The 24,404-nt window shown below is 41.4% G+C and overlaps 2 protein-coding genes across 3 annotated transcripts in view; both read right to left on the minus strand.

The window, feature by feature from the left end:
• Nucleotides 1-3,441: 3,441 nt before the first annotated feature.
• Akap5 (A-kinase anchoring protein 5) lies at nt 3,442-17,275 on the minus strand. 2 transcript variants are annotated; one of them, XR_010044936.1, is made up of 3 exons: nt 17,119-17,275; nt 12,238-14,190; nt 3,442-11,562 (listed from the first exon to the last, which is right to left on the minus strand). XR_010044936.1 is itself a non-coding variant. In XM_005004767.4 (2 exons), exon 2 carries the CDS (start codon nt 13,940-13,942, stop codon nt 12,659-12,661), a length of 1,284 nt encoding a protein of 427 aa, XP_005004824.1. In that variant the 5' UTR covers nt 13,943-14,190; nt 17,119-17,275; the 3' UTR covers nt 3,442-12,658. The 2 variants fall into 2 exon arrangements, 1 of the variants encoding a protein (XP_005004824.1); XM_005004767.4 differs by having other exon boundaries at nt 3,442-14,190.
• Nucleotides 17,276-22,949: 5,674 nt separating this feature from the next.
• The window catches only part of Mthfd1 (methylenetetrahydrofolate dehydrogenase, cyclohydrolase and formyltetrahydrofolate synthetase 1), a 52,662-nt gene continuing 51,207 nt past the window's right edge, over nt 22,950-24,404 (minus strand). The window contains exon 28 of the mRNA XM_003472347.5: nt 22,950-23,191. The gene's annotated coding sequence lies outside the window, so the exon portion shown is untranslated. The remainder of the gene's footprint in view (nt 23,192-24,404) is intronic.

A 24,404-nucleotide genomic window follows, 5' to 3' on the forward strand; every position in this document is an offset into this window, starting at 1 on the left:
CCGTCATGCCTGGCCCTGCATCAGCTGCAGATGAGGACATCTAATCATTTGACTTGTAGGTCTTAGAATTTAAGATCAATAATATTTGAGCTTCCTTTTGGCTGAGTATTTCTGAGGACATTTCATGACATACAACCACCTCCTTGTTCATCAGGAAGGAAATCAAATAATCAGCTAACTCTAAAATACAAAAGCAGTGAGGTGGAATTAGTGTGTTAAGTTTTCTAGAGGGCCAGAAAGCTTCTTGATATTGTCTAAAGCAGCTCAGTTTCTGCTTTAGCAAGGAGTGAAGCCTGGGATCAAAACTGAGAGCCAGTATATCTACTGATAAAAACAGTTATCCTGGGAGTGACCCAAACCAGTCATCACCATTTGGGATCAGAATTTTATCTAACTTAAATTTTTTTTTTCACTAATTCACTTAAGTGGACCTGGGGATATAGACAGAGTGTCTTTATGCCAAGTAAAACTAATCTACTTAAGCAATTCACAAACTCATACTGCCTTCAAAGCTTTCAAATCATAAGAACGTGAATATTAATTCTGATTTTATGACTATTTGTGGTGTATTCCTTAGAGTTTTTAAAGATGTGTTGTTCTCACTGAGGTAATTTTTCCAGTATGTCTGTGTATGTGAAGGTACTGGGGATTGAATCCAGGGCCTTTGCACTGAGCTACATCCTCAGTCCATTTTTTAATTTCAAAACAGGCTCTTGCAAAGTTGTCCAAGCCAGGCTTAACCTTGTGATCCTCCTGCCTCAGCCTTCCTGAGTGCTGGGATTACAGGTATGTCAGGCAGTTTTTCTAGGTTTTTGAATCCATCTTCTTCCTTCCTTGCCTGGTTCTTTGTCTTTGACCTGGGACTTGTGTGGCTGTAGGACAGAAGCAGAGGTGTTAGAGCTAATAGGCTAAAGCAGCAGTTCAAGCAGTCTGGAGAAATCAGGAGAAATTGCTTATAGCTGATTGACTGTGCTAGCCAACACCTGTTTAAAGTCAAAATAGACCTCTATCAGTAACTGACAGTAATTAACTGGATAACTGGATTTTTTTCTCTTTTTGTTTTTGTTGTTGTTGTTTGTTTGTTTTTGAGACAAGGTCTCAATATATAGTCCAGACTAATCTGGAACTTACTGTGTAGCTCATGCTGGCCTAGAAGTCATGGTGATCCTCCTACCTCCCAAGAACTGGGATCAGATCATAACCTTCTTAGTTCTGGGATTAAAGCAGTGTCTGCTTGGTTTTGGATCTAGTTTCTTTTAATAAGAACTCAAATCAGCTGTGTGTGATGGCGCACACCTGTAATTATAGCTCTTACGGGACGCAGAGACAGGAGGTTTGCAAATTTGAGGCCAGGAGCTGGATGTGTGAGGCCACCTGCATTCCATGCACTACCAAAAAACCCCAAGCAAACAAACAAAAAAAGAAAATGCTCTTTTTTGGTTCTCATAATATGTTTTAGGAAGTAGAACAACATCAGCTTCATTTTATAGAAAAAAATATTCCAAAAACTGAGTTCCAGAGAGCCAAAGAGGTCGTGTTTTTTTTCTTCATTCATTTTGCAAGTATTTTAAAAAGAGATTGTCATAAGCCTAATATTGTGCCCTAAATTTTACTGTATTTTTTTTAAAGACAAGATTCCTCACTAAAAGAAAAAAAAAATCTACTTTGAATTTAAGAACTTCTTCCAGGTAAGACCTTTAGTTTTGACTGTATCTTCTGCAAAATGCAGTTATCTCTACTCACAGTATCCTAATAACACTATATAACCTGGTTTGTATAGCGATTACCCAGCTTAAAACTGAAGATGACACATGCACTTTGATCAGTGTAGCAGGCCGACACTTTCCCCTTGGATGAGCATTAAAGTATCCCTTCTTTCCAGATGGTTTTTTTTTTTTTTGAGAAAAATAGTGTTTGAGTATTTGTCCTTATTACATATTGCAGAACATATAGCCTACCTTATAACAAAACCATAATTTCTTGATTAGACTATTTCTTCTTGCTCCGACTTTTGTGATTTTCCCATCTTTAAAGTGGGAATAAAGCATTGCCTATGTCACAGGGGTGTTGTAGGATTTATATAGTAACATTGTGTTAACTTCTGTTGGTATCATTGATAAAAACCACAATATAAAAAAAAACCTGTTCCATAGCTAAGCCTATTAACTTCAGAATTCCAATCTGTAAATTCTAGAATATGTTAAAAGCAGACTTGTACTACTTAATCAACAAAACTATTTTTTGCAAATGCTCTATAAATATTGCTTGAATTCTTGTTCATTTATAGTATAATTATCACTTTTATTCTTCAGCCTTCAAGCAAGAAGGCTAATGAAATAAAACTTTGCCAATTTCAGCTTCATTGAAAGTTCCCTTAAATATTTTTTTTTCACATGAAAAAATAACGGACAATAAGGAGGTAGCATTTTCATTTCTTTGATGAAGATCTGAATAGTAGATAGGGATAGGAAGTTGAATAAGGATATTATATGGTAATATATGGTAATTCATTAATATCTTTTAAAATAGTATTGGAAAAGCTTTCACTGAAAACTGAAAGTACATATTAATTACGGGAAAAGATAATCTAAAAAATGTGTAATTCCATTAAAATTTATTAGTACTGTATAGGCAAATCTTGATGTTGTAACTCAGGTCCTTGATAAGTATCAATTTTTTGTAGTAATTGAGGTTAACAGTAGGCCAGTATGAAGAGTTTTCATAAGGTAACTTGTATCTTTGTGTGTTTTAAACTAAGCGTAGGTCTGTGGCATTTTAATATAATTTTTAAAATCTCTTAATGAAATCTGTAAATGATTATTCTCTGTTGTATTTGTGTGTGTGTGTGTGTGTGTTTTAAGACAGCATCTTGCTTTGTAGTTCAAGCTGGCCTTGAACTCACTATGTAACACAGGCTGGCCTCCAACTTGCAGTGATTCTCCTGCCCCAGCCTCCCAAGTGCTGGGATTACAGTTGTGTGCCAGTGTGCCCAGCCTTTTTTTTGTTTGTTTGTTTTAACTGGTAAGGTTCCACAGTCCCGAGCTGGGATCTTCATCTCTGAGATCTGGAGGACTGTGTTGTGTGTTAGTAGGTGTCTGTGCCACCCTCGATTGCTTAGTAAATATCACTGCAGTGCGGTTGAGTTTTAATTGTCATCAGCTCCTCACTTGTGTGCCAAATAATTTAGTCAGAATAGGTCAAAGTATAAACTTGAAATACTTTAAAAGAAACATATTATAAAAGGTATAATAAAAAATATTCACTGAAGAAATCACATTATAAGTAACACATAGTACATACAAGATACTGAAATGAATAATGCATTGTATAAACCCTAATGTACTGTGAATTTTCTTAAAAATCCTTTTAGGAAATTTGTACCTTCTAGTTGGAATACAGTGGATTTCATGTATTTTATTAAGATGAATAAATTAATGTGACTTAATCACAAAACGTTTTATTAGCTTATAGATTATGTTCTTTTACAGCAGTAAATTATATTATGTTATTTTACAGCAGTGTCTGACAGTTGTCTTTGTAGTGTTGAGGTAAGTAGTCGCTAAGCTGGGTAACATTTTGGAGGCATGATACAAAAGGGGATTTAGCTCAGTGCATAAGCGCCTGCCTTGCAAGTACACAGTCATGAGTTTGATCCCTGGTACCACAAAAAAAATAATAATAATCACCAGATCCCATTTTACCAACCACAGTCTATGGTAATAGAAAATTATCCTAATGGAGTGCTTTCCAGCTACCATCTCTGGAAAGACCAATGCTGTAGCCATTTCCTTGAAGTTTCTTGCTTGGCTCCTATTTCTCTTCCCTGTTTACACTCTGCTACATTTCCTCCTGTACCCTCCCCGCAGGGTAATCCAAAACTCTGATTCTCAGGCAGGGTGTATTAGTGAGGGTTTTCTAGAGCCAAAGAACCAAGAGGCCATAGATACACAGACAGGTGATGTTGTAACACATTGGCTCAATGCCACTATGGCAGCTTAGAAGTTTCAGGATTTGTACCTGGTAAGCTGAGAGCCTGAAGAACCAATGATTTAATTCCCATGTGAATCCAAAGGCCTGAGAACCAGGAGAGCTACTGGCATAAGTTCTAGTCTCAAAGCTGGCAGGCTTGAGACCCAAGGAGAGCCAGTGTAAAATTTCAGTCTTTGTCCAAAGTCAGGAGAATCAGCCTCCTAGACCAAGCAGTCAGGCCAGAAAAGGTCACCTTTGTGTTCTATCCAGATTTTGAATTGCTTGAGCGCCATCAGCTTTAGTCAGTGTATGAGTTCCAATGGTAATCTTATCCAGAAGCACTCTCAGATACATTCAGTGTCTGATGAAACAACTGCCCTGTCCCCCCCGTCAGCTGTCACTCAGGGCTGTCCCCTGTTGCTGGAGACTTTGAGCATGCAGGGAGGTTTTGGTGGACACAGATGGGTGGAGACCAGGAGCAGGTTGCTACGGCATCTAGTGGGCAGAGTCCAAGAGTGCTGTGAACCAGCCATAGGAACCATGTAGAGAACCACTCCAGGATGAATTCCCCCGCTGTGTGCCAGGAGTGCTGGTCTGAAAGCTTTGGGTTTGGGGTGGTTGTCAGGAATTAACACAAATAATTTGGGGTTTGTATCCCAGTTAACTTTTGGAATTTATAGTGTTCTAAAGGTGTACGTGTGTGTTCTGAAGAAAATTGTATTATCTTTTATCTCAGCTTTTAAACAGTTTTAAATGTGATTATTTAAAATCTGAAATGTATTATTTGGAAAGACAGTTATAAACCATTACATAATGTTTGAACTAAATAAATGTAATTCTAAAGTCTCTGTGAAATTAAGATGTGAATGTAGGTTATAATGTGTAAATTTTTAATCTGGCCAAAAGGTGGCACCAGTACACCTTTTGAAAAGGTACATGATACTCAAATGTCACATAACTCTTCACTGTTTTGTCATTAGCTACTTTTGGCTTTTGCTGTAGTTTGGCAGAAATTTCCCTAAAATTTTATATTAAGTACAGTAATACCCTGATACTGCTCTTTGATCAAGGTGCCTCTAATTTACATTTAAATATATTGTATCAGTAAATAATTGTGATTGTGATATCGAGCATTTTTGCAATTTGGAAATTTAACAGGAAGGTCATGGAATTTGAGCTCAATTACATCGGCTTTTCTGCTCGGGCATCAAACCCCGATGCTGTCTGCCTAGTCGAGATCGCTGGAGACATTGGAGAAAAAGCCCTTGGCTTTCTTCATCTTGCTTTCTCACATCCACAGCCTGCAAGGCAGATCATTTCCCTTCTCTAACAAGAATAATGCAACAGCTGACTCTTCACACTTTTTTTTCATAAAGTTCCATTTTAAGTAAGGTGAGACCTTTCTTCTTAGTAGAGTTCTTTTAATTCTTCTTGCCTCCAATATTGTATAAACTGCCTTTAAAATTCCCCTCTTCCTCAGCCAGGTGTGGTGGTGCATGCCCATTATCTAGCACTTGGGAGGCTTGAGAGACTGAGGCAGGAGGATCTCTTTGAGTTTGAGGCCAGTCTGGGCTACCTGGTGAGCTCAAGACCAGCCTCAACTATACAGCCTACCCTGTCTCTAACAAACAAAAACTCAGCCGTATGGGATTTAAAGAAACTTGGGGCTAGGAAGAACTGACATTCACAGGGATGAAAACCCTAGAGAATCTGATGGTTCTTTAGAAAGTAAGACACAGCTGTTGGTTCTTAAACAGCAAATACAGCTTTTGTAAAGGTAAGAAGAAAGGGTTTTAAAGGCTCCAGGGGAGTGAAAGTGTGCCTCATTGGGCCAGTTTTCATTCCTAAAACTTCTTCTTTTCACATATGTGCATGGCCTGGTGCTGCAAGCTCAGTGGTTCCTGTTCCCTTTTCCACCGCATATTTTAGTGTGGGAGGAAAGGCATAGAAAGAGAAGACTGCTGTTACTTAAAACATCTCTTTGCAGAGCTCTCAAACCTGGACAGCTACTTTCAGACTGTGCAGTAGGATGTGAGGCAGTGCTGAGACAAATGCCCTGGAGCTGAGCTGGGTGGTTGGCTCAGCTCAGCCCTGCCTCTCCTCCTCCTGCCATCAGCACTGAGGTGAAGCCTTCACTTAGAATGTCTGCACTAAATGACAAGTTTTACTGATTTAGGGGATTATATTAAGCTAAAATACAGAGATACTATAGAAATCAGAATGAGATTTAGAATCCTTCAGGGAAAACAAATCAACTAGACTTTGAGAGAATCGAGGGAAACCCACAAAATTAAAGAGATGACTCTAAGAAAATTCACTTTGCAATCAGGAAATCATGGAAAAGGCATATGTGCATAAAAGACCACAGCTAGGTGTGATGGCTAAAGCCTGTAATTCCAGCACTTAGGAGATTGAGGCAGGAGGATTGTGAATTTGAGACCAGCCTGGGCTTCAAAGTAAGTTCAAGGCCAGCCTGAACAGCATAGTGAGACCGTGTCTCAAAAAATCCAGAAAAGAAGGTTAACTTTCTTTTCTACCTGATTGAGTAAAATCCAGTTGTTTTGTCCTTCTATATACATCAGCCTTCTACCATACCATTGCAGTTCTATTAGTAATTCAGGAGGGTTGGGATGACCTGTATAAATAAATGTGATTCACAGACCAAAACTATTCCACATGGAACCTCTGTCCTGAGGTTTATACATGAAGCTGTTTGATTAATGGTTGTAGCTACATTAGTTATAAAGATGGTTGATTTCCACTGTAGTCATACTGACCACACTTTCCTGGGACCTGAAGGTACAGATGTCAAAGTAAGGATTTGGGGGAAAATGTGAGCATAACACATGCTTAGGGTGTGAGAGGCCCTGGAGTCAGCCTTTTGCATGTGTGCACACGTGTATGTACACACACAATAAAAAGATTGGGTACAGGTGGACAAATGCATCTGCTTTGGTGTCACTCTGTCTCTCTGAGGAGAGCAGAGCGGAAGTAAGGGCTGAGGTGTTATTGCTACAAGTTTAGGAGATTATATTAAGCTAAAATAGATAATAGTTTAACTGAAAAGTGTATGAAACCTTTGCATAGATGCACTGTTGTGAAGATAAGGCTAAAAGTCCTGTTTGAGTTAAACCATAAAAGCAAAAGGTGAGGAAAGTGTTTAGTCTTGCTAATGTGCAGAATCTGTTAGACACCCTACCCTTGTCATGACAGCTTGAAATGTAGACAGTTAAGGCCAGGATTTTCTAGGCTAGGAGTCATCTCATGATCCTCTCCTTGCCTGGGTTCCTTCATTGTTCACAGTGCACTCAGATTCCCTAAGAACATGCAGTGTGTGCAGTGCAAACAGCTACACTGTCTTTCCAAAGCACACAAATTTAACCTGTGAGGTTTAGCTTTCAAGAAAGAAAAGTAAGTACAAAAGGATGAGGGACTCAATTTCAGCATGAAAGGTGTATTTAAAAAGGATTATAAAAATTGCCTGCGAAGCTGGGTGTGTAATCCCAGCACTCAGGAGGCTGAGGCAGGAGGATTGCTGAGAGTTTGTCAGTCTGGGCCATAAAGTGGAATGAAGGCCAGCCTGAACTGCATAGTGAGACCCCTCTCTCAAAAAGACCAAAAACATAAACTTAAAAAGAAAAAAGCCTGTGAGAACAAGCTTTGGAAAAGATAGTTATCTTTTTTACTAGAAAGATTAATAATAATTTTTAAATTCTAAAAAATGTGATATTAAAAACCCTTGTGTACAGTGCACAGCATGCATTAATAAGGGGAGGCCAGGGATACAGCTCAGTGACGCAAGTGCCTGCCTGGGAAGTACAGGGACCTGAGTTCAATCCCTAGTACAAACAAAAATTAAGTGAACTATGGAGCCAGGTTCTGTTTTAGGACTTTGAAGGTAATATCAACTTTTTACAGTCTTTCACAGAGCACATTTATTATCACTGAGTGGTACCAAAGAGATAACTGCATTGTTAATGTTAGCAGAATGAAATCCGTGCCTTGGTAAACAGAACTCTTGAAATACGAAGCTTTAACAGGTACTATCTGACTATTTTCCTATCAAGGTGGCTTGGTTATTTGGAAAACCAGAGATTTTCAACAATTCATTAATACAGTACAGAAAAGACAACTAATGAGTAGCAAGAGATGATGAAAGCTCTGTCTCCCACCCCATTCCTGGGGATCAAACCCAGGCCCCTGCTTCTAAGAGCAAATACTACTTCCCCAGCCTGGAAACTGCCTTTGTCAAGGTCATACAGTCGACTTCAAATTCAAACTCTTCCAGGTTGAATTATTTCAGGGTTCTAGGTGTTTGTGTATGTCTTGCGAAATATACACTCTTAGGCATCTATTTGCAAAATCTGTCCATTGTCCAGTTAGCAGGGTAGAACTTTTGGTAGAGCTAACTCAATCATCAGTGTGATCTTTATCACTTCAAGGAGTGAACATAATTTGCCATTTTTTTGAAAGCCATGAATAAATAAACATGAATTGTTACAGCATTTATTCTGTATTCATAATCAGTACATAAATTCAGTTTGAAGCCTTTTCTTTAGAGTAGTATTTCTTTTATATTAGCATCTCATCCACAGTAATATAATACTAATTTTAATGAGAAAAAGAAAATGGAGTTCTTACTTTCATAATAGCTTATCCACTTAACATTTTTACAGACAAAGAACTATAAATATGTAACATTAAGCAGGCCTTCTGTAACTAATCACAAGTCAGAATGAATGTACTTTTTCTTTAACAATCACGCTATCAAACCACTGCTGTATTCAGAGCACCACCTTCCCCATACCAGACTGCACGAACTCCCTTCCCAGCTTCTGCTGTCACCGCTGCCTAGGCTGTGCTCACGAGGGCACGGAGCCATTCCATTATCAGAGTCTGTGGCAGATAGTGTGCCTAATTGCGGTGAATCAATGTGAATTTAATTGGGACGCCTACATTTTATGTAGCTTCATTTTAATAAGTTTTTGTAACTAAAGGATCACGACAAAAGAATTTTCAAAAGTGTACCTTAGGAGCTGGGGGTTTAGCTCAGCAGCGTAAGTGTCTGCCTTGCAAGTGCACAGTTGTGAATCCGATCCCCAATACCGGTAAAAAAAAGTGTACCCTAAAGTGTACTATGAATTGAAATTTTGAATTCTGTATAAGAAACTTCATTTTACACAATAACACATCATAGGAATTTGCACCTAAGGAACTGTGAAGCTTAAATGAAGGTATTTTTAAAATGCAGAAACAGCAGGCAGATACACATGAAATTAGACTTTATATATTTCAGTAAAGTTAACATTAAAAGGATCTTTTTGAACAATAGGATTCTAATATTATTTTTAAAATTCTGCTATAAATCCTTAGAAAATTATTAACTATAAAAATAAGGCAACTTGAAGTTACCTGACTGGTGCTCTTTCATGATCTATATCTTTAACAGTCTTTGCAAGTTTATTTACTTACGTACAGTCCACTGGTGAAATAACAATCTCTCAGGTGCATCAGAGAGTTTCTAAGCCCCTACTAAATAGTAGCCCAATTAAAATCACAAACGTTATATTGTCAACTACATTATCTTGAAAAAAATTATGCAGGCAGCTCTTTTACAGAACTATTTGTGCCACATGCTTATTATTCTTTGAGCTGGAGGAGGTGGCAGGGAACATAATTTCTGTTTGAAAGTTCTTTTGTTTTCTGTTACCTTTACTTAAATGTTACCAGGTACTATTTTTATATCCTGTAAAATGCTTTGAAAAAAAATTAAGTGGATATTGCTATATAAAATAGAAGTTTCATATTTTGTGATGTAAGAAGCAAACTGAGTAATACTTGATTCAGGGAAGGTAATCTATTTAAAAGATTAACATATATCTGGTAAACTCAAACTCTGTAAAAATTTTCAGTTCAAAAGAGAAACTGAATCCTAGTTAATAAGTGTTCATTAAAAGCAACATTTATACAACAAATTCATATGAAAATGAATGTGGTATGTTAAATTTAAATGACCATTTTAATGTTATTTGGATATGACAGAATCAGAACCTATTTATGTTCACTTAGTTTTGCATGAAAAGGCCAGATTGCCTAAACACTATTATAATATTTATTTATTTATGGTACCAGGAATTGAACTCAGGATCTTGCACTTGCCAAGCAGGTGCTGTGCTGCTCAGCTATATCACCCCAGTCCTGCTATATTTTATGAGAGGTTTCTAAGCCATCAAATTCTTACTTATTTTTATAAAAATAATGCAATTTTGATCATGTTAGAATTTACTATCATTGGGTTTGACCATGTAGCAGCTAAATTAAATGAGACCAATTAATTTCTGGATTTTTCCTTTTGGTTTAGTTTTTGTTTTTTGTCTGACACAGGGTCTCACTATGCAGTTCAGGTTGGCCTTGAGCTCACTTTGTAGCCCAGGTTAGTCTTGACCTCGTAACAATCCTCTTGCCTCAGCCTCCTCAGTGCTGAGGTCACAGGCATGCACCACCATGCCCAGCTGGATTCTGTTTTTAAACAGAAATCCTCCTTATGTAATTTACCAGATTAGGTTGAAAAGAAACTGCTTAAGTATGAATAAGAGTATAGGTCCCATCATATAAAAATAATCCTTATAATGCATTCTAATCAAAAATACACTTATCAAATCACTGTGAAAAAACATAGAAACTATTAAGATAAAAATGTTATTTTCTTAACCAATAATTCACATAGTTATCTTATATCTGTTTTTTAAAGTTCCCAAAATAAGACTAAACCTTCCAAAATATTTTCAGTAACAGGTGCTATATTCTGCTTTTTCCTAAGAAACTACTAAAAACAATGGAACTGCATCAGCTTGGCACCATGCTTGTGACAAATTTTAGGATTCTTCAAAACTGTAAAACCCACCAACCTTAACCAGGTTATTTACACTGCTCATTTTAAAATATATTTGCTGGTAGCTATGTATTAGCACCACATATAGTGAACTGAAGAATTTTTTCAAAGATGCCTTACTCTTTTATTAATAAAAAATGTTTAAAAGTTGTATAATTAGAATAAATTGATTTCTTGGTATATGTTTTGAAAAACCCACTTTTTATCTCGTTGAATGGAAGGGTTTTCCCCCCAAGATTATAAACATGAAGGAAAATCTGGGGGAAATACTTTCACACACTGACAAAGAATCTTGCTAATATTCATTATTTGCTTCTGTCAAAGGTTCCATTAGTATGTACAGACACAGACACACAACTCAAAACTGTAGGAGAAAATTAGCACTTACTTTCTATATGCAACCCATTACTAATGCAAGATTCAGCCAGGTCACTTCAGATATCTAATATTCTTTTCCTCCAAGATGAAGATCGTTAACAGATACTTTGGCATTCATACTTCATCAGCTTCCTTGACTTCGTTGTTTCAGGTAGTTACACCATGACTCAGCTCAGACAATGAGGGAAAGTAGGGTAGGAACCCTCACCAGTGAGGTAGGGAAGTGTGTCGCAGGGTCACGGGCACTTCATACAAGGAAACACTGACACAGGATCGCTTCTTCATAAAATATGGCAATCACCGATGTGATCAGATGCTTCTTTCTAAATAAAATGCAAATGAGCCCTTCTCATTTTTATAAAGTATTAACTGGATTGAAAATTGTGAATAGTTAATTTTAAATATTCGTGTAAAATGCCTTTTACTGGTCTCAACACAGAGTCACAATGATAAAACACTGACACTGAAAATATGTGCCCTAGCAGTAACTGTACACGGCTGGTTCCTGGCCAGGAGTAAATGTTTTCGCTCCAATGTTATGATTTTCTAGGACCGTACCGTCAGGCCCAGCAGAATGCACTTTTCTGTTTGAGAAGTTGATGACTAGAGACCTTAGGAAGGTATTTCTGCAAGAGGAACACTGTTTTATCCATGATAGTTACTTGGGAAGTTTGTCTCCTGGATTAAAAGTGTGATTCCCCTTCTTGTATTTGTAAAGGTTTCAGCAGAAAAGCCCATGCAGAAATAGACATATGGAGGTGGCTGGGGACAAAAGCAAGGTGGAGGGGGAAATGTGCTTGCCCCTATTTCCACACTTCTGCACTTGGAACTCATAAATGGCTTTTGTAAGGGGCTTGAGCAAAACTAGAAAATCACTCACTTAGTGCCAGGATGCATATTCTGTACACACTCTGCTGAAATTAGGAAAATGCAGTATGTTTTGTGAGGTGAGACTACTGCTGAAGAGTGTAATAAAATCATTCACAAAAATAACTCACCTTATTCACCATTTTAAACACTATAAAAGTGCACTGTGAAAAAAAAAAGGTCTTTGAAAACCAAATGTGATGTTGGGTTCACAGAGTCAAACTATCAAAAGGAAACCAGAGTTTGTAACCCCAGGAAAGAGCCAGTAAGAAGGTGTGACATACTGTAAGTGCTCAATAAACACATCTTCCTTCCCCAAAGGACTCGTCTCCACTTAGCACCTCCTGATATGTCCCTTTGCATTGCACTAGACACGACTGCACTTCAGTGGTAAAGAGTTTCATAAACTTGATCTATTTTGTAGTACTTCTGTGCTGCAAATGTACCTTTAAACTCCGTAGATGATAAATCTCTTATTTGTTACTGAATACGAAATGCCACAAATGTGTAAAGAGTTCATCTGTAGGCTTTTTGTCTCTCATGCCTTGGAAATTAAGTCACTGTAGAAGAGAGTTTATTATCATCAGAAGCCATTTCATTAACCAGCTGTTCTATAGACAACTGGATAGCATTCTTGACGAGAGAAGAAGCTGTTTCTATCAAGAGTGTTTCATATTGTTCTGAAGTTCTACCCGCAAAATCACTGTTGTTAGCAAAATACCCTACTTGCTCATGTTCAACGGAAATTAAGAATTGCTTAGGGACATTTTTAGATTTTTTAACATCAAATTCACTGACTTCTGTGTCTGTAATAATAATAGCAATTGGCTCCATTCTTTTGCTTTCTTCTGATTTGGGTTTCTCGACATTGATCTCATTTTCTTTCAAGGCAGGTTCCTGGCTCAATTCAGTATCTTTTAGCTTATTTTCTTCTTCAGCTACAGTCTCTCTGCTTTCACGGTCTTTCCAGTTTGCGTCACCTCTTAGGGTACTGTTACTGGATTTTTCCAGAGTTTGCTGATCTGGCGTTGTGGGTGAAGGAATAGCTTCAGAAGCCTCCAGTTGCTGATCAACTGTTTCTGAACTTTCAAATGGTTCAGTCCCTGCTTGCTGGGACTGAACACTTTGCTTCTCTATCATTTCTGTTTCCTTTTCAAGGGCTGAAGTTCCTGTTTGAATAGCAGAATGCCCACCATCTAATTCAAGTTCTACTGAGATTACATTCTCTGCAGGCATTATGCTGTTGCTCACATTTGACTCAAAGAATTCATTGCCATCTTTTTGTAAGATGCCTTCATTTGGATCTTGGGTGGACTTAGGCTTTGTTGCCTGGTCGTTGGGTTGGGTCTGAGTTTGTATACCCAAAGCTTGGTCCTCGCCCTGGACTTTGAGATTGCAGCCCGAGTCTTCTGTAATTTTGGAATGGTTATTCTTTTGTGCTCCTCTTGAGAATTTTATGCAGGGAATCTTAAGTCTGGATTTAGCCTTTTTCTTAGGGAGATCAGCCTTTATTTCAGGCTGCACCTCAGCCTCCAGTGGCTTTGGCTGCTTTGAAGGATCTGACCTTTTCCTGACTGTCACTAGGCCTTTGATGGAGGCCCAGGCACCCCCTGGCCGCTGGGGCTGGTCAGAAGCTCCTGCTTTTAGGGGACCCTTGCTCACCACAGCAGCAGCCTCGGCACCAGCTTTGGACTTCAGCACCTTGGCTGTTTTCTTTCTTCTCTTGAAGCAAAGCATGGATGTTTTCTTCTTCTGTCTCTCATCCCGAGGGCTGACTTCTGCAGATCTCTTCTCGTCCTTATTTTCTACTTGAATTTCAGAAACTGTGGCCTCCATTTTTACACTGTATTCTTTAGAAAACTGTATTCTCTTTTTCCTGTGGCATCCTTACAGAAGGTGGACAAAACTATGACGAGTCAGTTAAAAACATTTTCCAGGTGTATTCATTTCTTTCGCCTTACTCCATTCCGTTTAGATATCTCCAATACACAAATACCTAGTTTCTCTATAGCTTTAACATTTTCTCTTTAATTTCTTCATGAAAACTCTTAACTCTGTACATGTTTGTTTACTTAAAGATCAACCTGATAAGAGAAAAGAAAATGGTATTTTATTTTACAATGAGCCTATTTTCAAAGAGATCACTTCAGCTGAATTTTTTTTTTTGAATGGAGATTTTTACCAGGTAGGTTTTCTATATAACTTACTGAAAGTGACTGGAGAATAAAATTGGAGTCTACTTTTTGTGCTGTCAACTGTCAAAAAGATTTCAATGTACATATATTTTGTTTTTATTCTTTTTGTTAAATTTTCATTTTGGATTACTGTGCAGATCTGATATTACTCATTATTTAGCTATCCTGTCTTTATGCATTATTTATGACCTGAAATTGCAAGTTTAGCAAACAATAACAAAAAAAATGAAATGAAATGTAATGCAAATTTTATCATATACAATTAAGAATTTTGAAGCTACAAGCTGGGGGTGGTAATACATGACTGTAATCCCAGCACTTGGAAGACTCGCAGGAGGATTAAAGTAAGTTCAAGGCCAGCCTGGACTACATGGCAAGTTCAAGGCCAGTCTAAACTGCACTGCAAGACTCTGTCTCAAAAAAAAAGTTTTGGAAGTTCCAAAGTACATTAGAGATTTGAGATCATTCAATCCAGCAAGATGATAAAATTGAGCTCCAAAGGGGTCAACTGGTCTGCCAAAAGCCATACTACCCAATAAGGTCCTAGCCAGAGATAGAAACTTGAGATTTTTACTCTCTAGTTTCTTCCATTGTATCATAATATTTCTCTTCTAAAAATCTATGATCCATGAAGGAGGTGCTACTTTTCATACATCCTCTTAGGAAACTCTAACATTGCTATCATTCTTTGCTTAAGTTACTTGTGTACTTCTGACATTTAGCTGTTGCTCATACCTTTCCACTCGACTGTGCACATAGTTGGAGACAGAGTTAATGATGATAATAGCGGACATTTATGGAGCAACTCTTGTGTATCAGGCAGGCTAAGCACATTTACATACATCTCTAGCCTACCCAAAATATCACAGAGTGAGTAGGTGGTGGTACCTCTGTCTCTAAATGAAGCAGCTTGCCTGAAATTACGAAACTGCCCAAGACTGCCTGTTTTGAAGCCTGTGCTGGGCTTTAAGAATTTCATTAGAAGCTGGGCATGATAGCATATTCCTGTAATCCCAACACTCAGGAAGCTGAGGCAGGAGGATCATTGTGAGTTCCGGACCAGCCTGGACTACAAAGTGAGCTCAAGGCCAGCTGAATTGCATAGTGAGACCCTGTCCCAAAAAGACAAAATTTTAAAAAAATTTCATCAGAGCTGGGCTGGTGACACATGCCTATAATCCCATACTCAGAAGGCTGAACAGGAGGACCACAGTGAGGCTAGCCTGCACAACAGAGTTCAAGGGCAGCCTAGACCACATTGTAAGACTCTGTCTCAATAACCAAGTAACAGTAAAAAGAATATCATCAAAAATGAACTCTTTGGACATGCTAATATGTAATAGACTTACTAGTGTAAAATTTTTAATTGCTTAATGGTGCTTTTTTCCTAATAGGACTGGGGCTTAAATCTAGAGTATGTATATATGTATGTATTGTCTTTTTGGGACAGAGTTTTGATATGCTGTGAAGGCTGGCCTCAAACTCAACAGTGCTGCCCCAGCCTTCCAAGTGCTGGGATTACAAGCTTGCACCACCATGTCTAGCAAGTTCTTGCTGTTTTAAAACCAACCTTTATTTCTTTGGTTCTTGAATATAAAAGCCAAATATAAATTGGCAAACTGTGCATCTGGCAAACTAGTTATATGTAGGTAAAAAGATATATTTAAAAATTAATGTACAAACTAGTATGCAGCACCAAGGAATAGAGATATGAAGCAATTATCTAACAAAAATCCTCTTAATTTTAGTTGGTAGATGCCCTAAAATAGGCAAAGGGAGTCTTTCCTCTTAATATTTGCATGTAATTCCATTTGGGTGGCCCTTCACTCCATGAACAGTAGAAAAAACTGGAACCCTGAAAAATTCAGCTTATGAACCAAGAAAAATTTTTTCAGGTTGGGTATTGCGTATTTAATGCCTCTAACACAAAGACAGTCATTCTAAAACACTGATAGAGCAAAAATAACACCTTACAGCGTCTCTTACACAGAACACTTCAACAAGCACCGAGCTCTGATTCCATCTTTTGGAGCCCTCTCTGCCTGACTTTGTGTTAAGCAGAGGTTGGATCAGTGACACAGCATGAGACTGGATCGTGTTTAGGAAGGCAGCGTTTAAAACAAACTTCAACTGTGCAGAGACAGTTGCTCCAGAAGCTCGCTGGAATCTGTCAGCTGCAGAGGTAAAGCAGAGCCCCACAGAAGGAAGCCGGCTGAGGTAGGGAGACCAAGCCTGTAGATGGAACACTTGACAAAACCTTAGACTGCAAATGACAAAATGCGCCCTTATTCTGCAAGGTAGCTTTATTGGCTCAGGAAACCTTTAGGTCCCTGCTGTCCTTCCTTTCCTGGCAGAGTGCCACGTCTCAGGCCACACAAGCCATCACCTCCCCTTTCCCCCTAGAGCAGTGAAGAGCCACCACCACCTGCAGAAAGCCTCTCCCAGCACCAGGCATGGACCAGGAGCTTCCTCCTGGAAGAAGCAGCCTCTCTCTGACTCGACGCCTTCTCTCGGGATAAAGTACTCGAAAAGGAAAATGCCGGGGGCGTGGAACAGAGAATCTAGCCTCAAGCTATGTGCAAAATTGTAATGGCCACGAACCTAAAAACCACCTTTCCCAAAAAAAGGGGAAGCAAGGAACAAGCTCTCCACAACCTCTGCTCCAGGACAGGAGGTAGCAGGAGGTGGGTAAGTGGGCTGGCGATGTCCGCGGCCAACGACCTGCCGGGTTCCTTCTGCAGAACCCGCGTCCGGGGTCCTTCCCGCCCAGAAGACCGGCAGGCTGGACCCCCCTCAGCCGCCTCTGCTTTCACTCACCGAGAGCACCTGGGTCCCCGGCCGATCTTGCTCCCGAGGTCCGGCGCCGCGTCCCCACCGCGCCAGGCAGCCGGGATCGCCGAGCCGGGGACCGCAGGCGGCGGCGCCCACTCCCGGGCGCGGAGACCGACAGCTGGCGGCGCCAATGCGCTGCGCGGAGCGGCGGGGCGGGGCTCGGCCGGGGCGGCAAGGCGGGGCGGCCCGGGTGGGGGTCCCGGGACCACCCACGAGCGGCTACCGCGGCGTGGGGAGGCGGCCGTGGGGCGGAGGGTCTGGCCCACCCGGATTCACGCCGCGGGATCTCACGAGGCGCGATCGCGCGCGGTGGCAGAGCGTCCACCGAGCGCAGAGCTGCAAGATGGGAGGGGGCCGGGGATGGAAGCTGCATGGAGAAAAGAGACGCCCTTTGGAGAGAAAACTGCGTATGCGAATCGGAACAAAACAAAACTTTTGTCAGGAGTAAATTTCCGGAGGATCCCGGTTCGGTTCGCAGGTGGTGGAGACGACGCGCAGTCAATCCGTGGTCTGCGGGAGCAGCCGTATCCGGACCGACGGGGTGAGGAAGGGTACCGGGTGCAGCCCCGGCCCCTTGTTACGGATTAGCAAAAGTACACTGAGGCAGCCGCTTACAAATTGCTCATGTTCCCCTGCAGGGCATTGCTAGACGAGAGTCGGCCTGACCCTGTCCCTCTCTACGCGGAGGTGGAGAACCGGAGAGGGCGTCCTGGCTTCCAGACCAGCCCAGAGCAAAGCGCTCAGGTACCTCTAGTCTCCGGCCTGGGGGCTGGGTCGTTTTCCCGGACCTTTATCTAAACAAGGTGAAAAGCAGCAGCATTCATCTGTCCACCTGAAGCACACGTTCACCCAACACCAAGGGTTCCTATGAGACCTCGGTGCCCTGGGGGTGCCCTCCGGGAGCTCCAGCCTCTGAATCTAACAAGGTTCATTGTAATCCCAGGGTCTTGAGGCCCGGAACACAGCTCAGCGGCACAGTGCCTGCCTGGCAAGTGCAAGGTCATAATAAATTTGATTCCGGGTACCAAAAATAAGTGAATGAATGAATAAATAAATAAATAAAACAGAAGGGGCTGGGGATTTAGCTCAGCGGCATAAGCACCTGTCTTGCAAGCATGCGGTCGTGAGTTCGATCCTTGGTACCGATAAAAATGAAAAAGACAAAAATAAAAAAAATTAAAAAAACAGAAACCTAAACGATCCCTGGCTCCTCTGCCCTTCCTCGCCCTGCTGCCAGATGAAGCCTTCTGTGAGGTAGAATTTCTGAGAAACAGCTGCACTCCTCCCCTTTCTTTAGTGGGAGGGTCAGTCCCTGGTATCCATTTTTGGATGTTTTTCTAGGAAGACAGGCCACCTTTGTAAAATTTTCTAGACTGGTCTAGACTAGACCAAGACAAAAAAATAAATAAATAAATTCCACCAAGCTGAGTCCCAATTGTCAAGATCTTAGGGAAACGGAGAGACAAGAGCTGTAAAAGAGGAATCACTTTGGTTTTAATTTGTGTTATATTACAATTCAAGGGTTTGCATGGTACCAGACTCCTGTGATTCCAGCACTCCGGAGGCTGAGGCAGGAGGATCACTATGAGTTTAAGGCTGGCTTGGGGTACAGAAGTGAGTTCAAGGAAGCCCGAATTACATAGCAAGACCCTATCTCAAAAAAGGCATCCCCTTTTGGTTTCTCCAAAAGCAAGAATTCAAGCCTGCCTAAAGGTGTATACCTGTAATCCCAGATTTCTGGGAGGCTGAGAGAGGACTGCAAGTGTGAGCCAGCCTGGGCAACTTCATAAAAGCCTGTCTCAAAATAAAGGGCTCGTGCTGAAGCTCAGTGTGAACCCCCAGAACTAGGTGTGTTGGGGGGTTCAATTCAGCTTTGTTCATCCAGCAAGCGCAGGTCAGGAAAAATCCCCTATCTATCCCTGTACAGATTGCTAACACCGCTTCTAACACGGTCAGCTTTGCACAAGCCAGGAGAGCTGTGCCATGAATAAGCAACTGAGATGCTTTATTCACTCTCAAACCCCAGGATCTCCCAAACCCAGCAGGGCTGAGAGTTCACAGCAGTTTAAGCCAAAAGTAAGATGAGCTTAACTAGCTGCAGACAGGGCAGAACAACTGCCTTATTAGAATAAGGATATCCAGGTGAGATAATAAAGGTCACTTTAATGACTTAATCTTTTTCTTAGGGGGGAGATAAAAGGAAGGAGTCAAAAGGCAAATTTGAGGTAAGTCATGAATTTATCTTATATTTGAAGGGAAAATTACAACAGATTTCTTTGTGTTGTATTACTATTAACTTGTCCCAATCTCTACCACACACACACACACACACACACACACACACACACACACACACACACAAAGGCAGAGTATAGTACTATAAATAAAATACTGCATTGTGGTTTTTCTTTAGGATGGATATTTTAAATATATCCAGTACCTCATGCATGAAAGAAACCTGCCATCCCTAAAAGCACTTAAGTGACAGTTAAGACTGTTGAAGCTATTAACCATATCACCACTATTCCATTAATAGCTTTGCATTATACAATAGGAAACAGCTATAAATACATCTCCCCAATCTCACAAGAAACTATCCTTACATCTTGTTTTGCTAGTATCACTAGCTAGTTTGCCAATAAAATAGCTTACATATTTATCTGAACAACTGGTCATGATTTTTCCCATCCGGTCCCTGTCCACCCACAGTCCAGGCCCACAGCTACTAAAAATGGTTCATAATGCCTTGTTCCTGACTCTGACATTGCAGAGACTTTTGGAGAAGTCAGAAGGTCTCCAACTCCTTCCTGTGACACACCGCGAAATTAACCAATGGCTCCAGTTCTCTGGTGCTTTGATCTGAGCCAGCACAAACCCAGCAGCAGTTCGGCTGCAATCTGCTCCACTTGGCAGCTCATCATTGCTGCTGTCACTTGTGAAGTAAGAGTGTATACACAGCGTCGATGCGGTGACAGCCTCAGAGGTACAGAGCAGAGAAGGTGCAGGCTGTTTATCAGCAATATGAGTAATCTCAGGGGTTGGGGACTCAGCTTGGCTACATGGCGCGAGGCCTTAGGTTTGGTCCTCAGCATACACACACACAGAACCCTGATTGGGGTGGGAAGGCATGAACAGCCCAGAGAAGGGTGCAAACGGGCCCAGGGAGCCAGTGACATAGAGGGACTCTCAGCTTCAAGCAAAGGCACTGGACCATTTCTGGTGACACTGACAGGTCCTACAAGCATGGATGCCCCTATGGGTGTCACTTGCCAGCAGTTACTCTGCCATTTATGCTGTCACTGGAAAGAACATTTGTAAGCTTGTACATGTGACACATTTTCCTTATCAAAGACTGAAGAATCAATTCCCATGCACAGGACTGTTCTGTACCTTCCTAACCTGTTTCTTCTTCCTCTCCTTCCGCCTGTGTCCACCCTTCCTGGGGGGGTGGAACATGGCACAGATTGCCACCTTCCATGCCTTCTCGGAGGAGCTGAGGAAAGAGGAGAGGCTCTGGACAGCCTGGCAAGTTCATCCTGCAGGCGCCGATGATCATCTGCCTTTCTGTAAACTGGGAAAAGAAACCTAATTTAAAGATTTGTTCTATTATAATTCCCTGCTGTACCAAACATCAGCTCTCTCTTTGAAGCCACAAGTCACCCTCTGAGCAACACCATTACTAGGAACTTATCCTATAGGTACTTTCACACAAGATGCAGACACACTCCTTAAGTGTATTCACTGCTACATTATTTGTTTTGTTTCTGAGACACAGTCTCCCCACTTAGCTCAGGCTGACCTCAAACTCAAGATTCTCCTGCCTCAGCTTCCTAAGTGCTACAACTACACAGGCAGATACCACCAGTCTGACTTACACACTGCTACATTAATATTATTATTGTTATTATTAGGTACCAGTAATTGAACTCACAACCTCACGCTTGCCAAGTAGATGCTGTCCCACTGAGCTGTCTCCCCAGCCTTTATATTATTTGCAATAACAATAACTGTGGAACAATTACAAGTGTCTGCCAGCTGAGAAAGAGGACTGTTTTGTACCACGCAGCCGGAAGAAGCTAGGTAGAGATCAAACTGCTGAGGAGGTAAGATCTCTAAGACACACTGCTAAGCAGAAAAAGCAAGTTGTACCATGAATTTTTACTGAAGGCATGTTTTATGGTCCACTCATTCCAATCAACAATAGAGAAAAACAATTTGGATTATTTATTGAATCGGGCTTTACTTATAATCCCTGGCATATAAATCTCCACCTACCCTCTGCAGTCGTGTTCACTACTCTGACCAGTACTGAGATTTAACTCCTTGTGGGCAGGAAGCCTGTGTCAGTCGCCGTGCCTGACAAGCCTGCTTCCTTCCTCCCACCATTTACAAAGTAAGTGCTCAGTGAGTCCCTCTCCAGATGAAGTTCTTCAGGCTATTTAAAAACCCATCGGAAGCCATGCACTGTCTGCAGCCAGGACCTGAGGGGTCCTTGGAACAGAGACCACGCGACGGAGTGCTCACAGCATACCAGGCACTGTACAAAGCTCTCCTGCACCGCGGCCCTCTTGAAGTGCCTGCTTCCCTGCGGCCCAGTGGAGGCAGAGGTGGGCCGAGGGCACAGGACGCCATCAGCTTTCACCACTACAAACCTGACTGGATCACAACACTGACGGGAGCCCAGGGGGCTAAATACAGTGAAATGGGGGCTCCCGGAGAAGCCCAGGCAGGTCTGCCCCCAGCAGGGTTTAGCATGGATGGCAGCAACAATTCCACATTCACTAAGAGGGCCCACGGCAGAAAGGTAAGGGGAGAAGAAAGGGACAGAGAGACCTAGAAAAGAGGGGTAGAACAGGAAGAAAAGTGGGGCTATTTTAGGAGAAACCACACCGTCCTGGAGGGAGGCGTAAAGCCCTGGGGCTTGCATCTCCTTATTATGGACTTTTTTTTTTTGGTCTTTCTGAGACAGGTTCTCACTATGCAGTTCACGCTGGTCTTGGGCTCACTTTGTAGCCCAGGCTGGTCTCAAATTTGCCAACGATCCTCCTGCCTCAGCCTCCCAAGTGCTGGGGTTACCATGCCTGACATTCTTTTTTTTTTTTTTATTGAAGGAGAAAAAGAAAAAACAGAAAAAGGGTACAATACAAAATTTAAAAAATAAACAGAAATCACTAGTTAATAGATTACATATTCTCATTTTAGAAATAGTTGTTCAAGTTACAAAATTGAAGCATATAAAGTGGACTTCAAAAAGTGAGAGTGCAAACAGTTTTGTTCAATGATCCAAAAAAACTCAGTAATATGGTTATCTTAAACATATATGCAGTTATAACCTTTAGAGCACTTTTCTTTTGTATAATGACAATTACACATTTTGGGTTTTATTACTCCCACAGTTCTTATTACTTTTTTTGAAGAGAGTAAAACCAAATGCGACATATCTGAACAGAGCATGCCTGACATTCTTACAGACTTTAAGACTATAAAAACGAGAGTTCTAAGAAGGCTCAGCACAAATCTTGTATATGCAATACTTCTGGGCAGGGGATGTGTCAGCAGTATGGAAAATGTGCAACATAGAAAGGCAAGTCTTCCTCCATACCCCACACCCTAACCCTCTCGGATCGCCTACGTTATGTGTCCTTTAGAAATACACAAGGCCATATGCATGTCCTCCTCTGAACATCACACAGCACAGACTACTCAGCGCAAGTTCCTTGTAAACCTCAGGGGGCTACCTGACAAATGGGACCCAGGATGGCAGCAATAATGTAGCACAGCCGATCAATAATACAACTGGTAGCTCAACACCAAGATAGCAAAATTATCTCCTTTTATTCTGTGGAATTTCACTAAGGCAAACAGCGTCTGTATGATTCATGGTGGCTTATACATGATCGTCAGAACCAAGACTAAGGGAAGTCTCTGCAGTAAGCCCACTACTGATTCAGAAGACACAGGTCGGGCAATGTGCACCTTCGCTGATCCTTCCGAGATTCCTAACGCACAGGGGGGCTCAGCGAAGTCTGGCCAAAGTGGCCTTTTCAGGATGGATGATCTGGAAAGAAAAGCAAAGAAATACATGTTTTCTTTAAGTGTCGAAGTGTTTCTTCTTCCTTTCCAAACTGCATCATTCTCCACTCACACTGCCAAAGCTGCTAACATTTACATCCTTGCCCAGCACAGGTCCAAAAATGGACTTGACAACAACACATGGCATTTGCCCGAAGGCTGCAGGGCTGCTGTTCAAGATCAGAGGAGGGCTGGCTGTCAGCAGTGAGCAAGGACTGCAATCCCAGCATCACAGAAGCCCTCTGGAAGAACACTGCATCCTGGCGTCCACCTCCAGTCTCTCTTCCTCACATCCCCACCACGGCTTCATCTGGGAGCTGTCATTCTGCAGTGCTGTCTGGTGTCTTGTTCTTCCCATCGCCCTGCTCTTACCCCAGCCCTCCCTCTCCTTGCTGTGTGCTGGGTTTGTAATTCCAGGACATCTGCAGGCTGTCAGAACTGCCCTTTGTTACTTTCCAAATCAGGATTCAGGTCCTAAGGCCTTTACTCGTTGACCCCAGTCCTTGTTTTGCTACAGTAACTGTAAACAGCTTCTTGAAAGAGATGTGGGGGCAGCAAACCTCTGCAGGCTTAGAAACATCCAGAGAGATTTGGCCAGGAATAACCGCAGGTCGGAGGTGACCTTTCCTGGATGTGCAGGGCATTTCCCAGCCCAAATCCTTTCACCGCTGAGAAGGTAGCTAGCTGTTCAGTACAATTCACACTTTAGCGTAGGCAAGCCATTTTCTTTTTCTTTTCTTTTTCATTTTCTTTTTCTTCTTTGGAGAAGGATGTTTAGAATTTTCATGTTCAATGTTTTTGAAATTTCATTTGGATGTGCGTGAGGGTAACTCATGAACTGCACTGGGAGGACCCTCGGCTGGTCCTACCGCCTTCTCTTTATTCTTTTCTGGGACATTTGTCCACCTCTTGCCTTAACAACTGTCTGTGCAGCCTTCTAGCTGTTCTGGCCTCCAGTGTGCCACTGACTCTGAACCCCAACTCTTGGGGTTCTATAGGAGACGTCCCAGGTCACAGCTTTCTCCTCTGTACTGCCAACCTGTGACAAGCCCCGCTTTTGCTCCAAATATGTGGTAGAAAAAGGAAATATTTCATTCATTCTCACTACTAACTTCCTCCCTTAGTGAAGTCAGAAATATTTTGAGAGCATTAGAATCCAAATTTTTACAGCTACTGTTGGAGCCCTGTAATTAACAAAC

Source organism: Cavia porcellus, unplaced genomic scaffold (genome assembly GCF_034190915.1).
Source record: "Cavia porcellus strain 051 isolate PalLab524CR breed Dunkin Hartley unplaced genomic scaffold, mCavPor4.1 scaffold_31, whole genome shotgun sequence".
In the NCBI taxonomy this organism is placed as follows: Eukaryota; Metazoa; Chordata; class Mammalia; order Rodentia; family Caviidae; genus Cavia; species Cavia porcellus.

Excerpts from the sequence above, each read along its gene's own strand:
- Akap5 (XM_005004767.4), bottom strand. The coding sequence starts at position 13,942 with ATGGAGGCCACAGTTTCTGAAATTCAAGTAGAAAATAAGGACGAGAAG.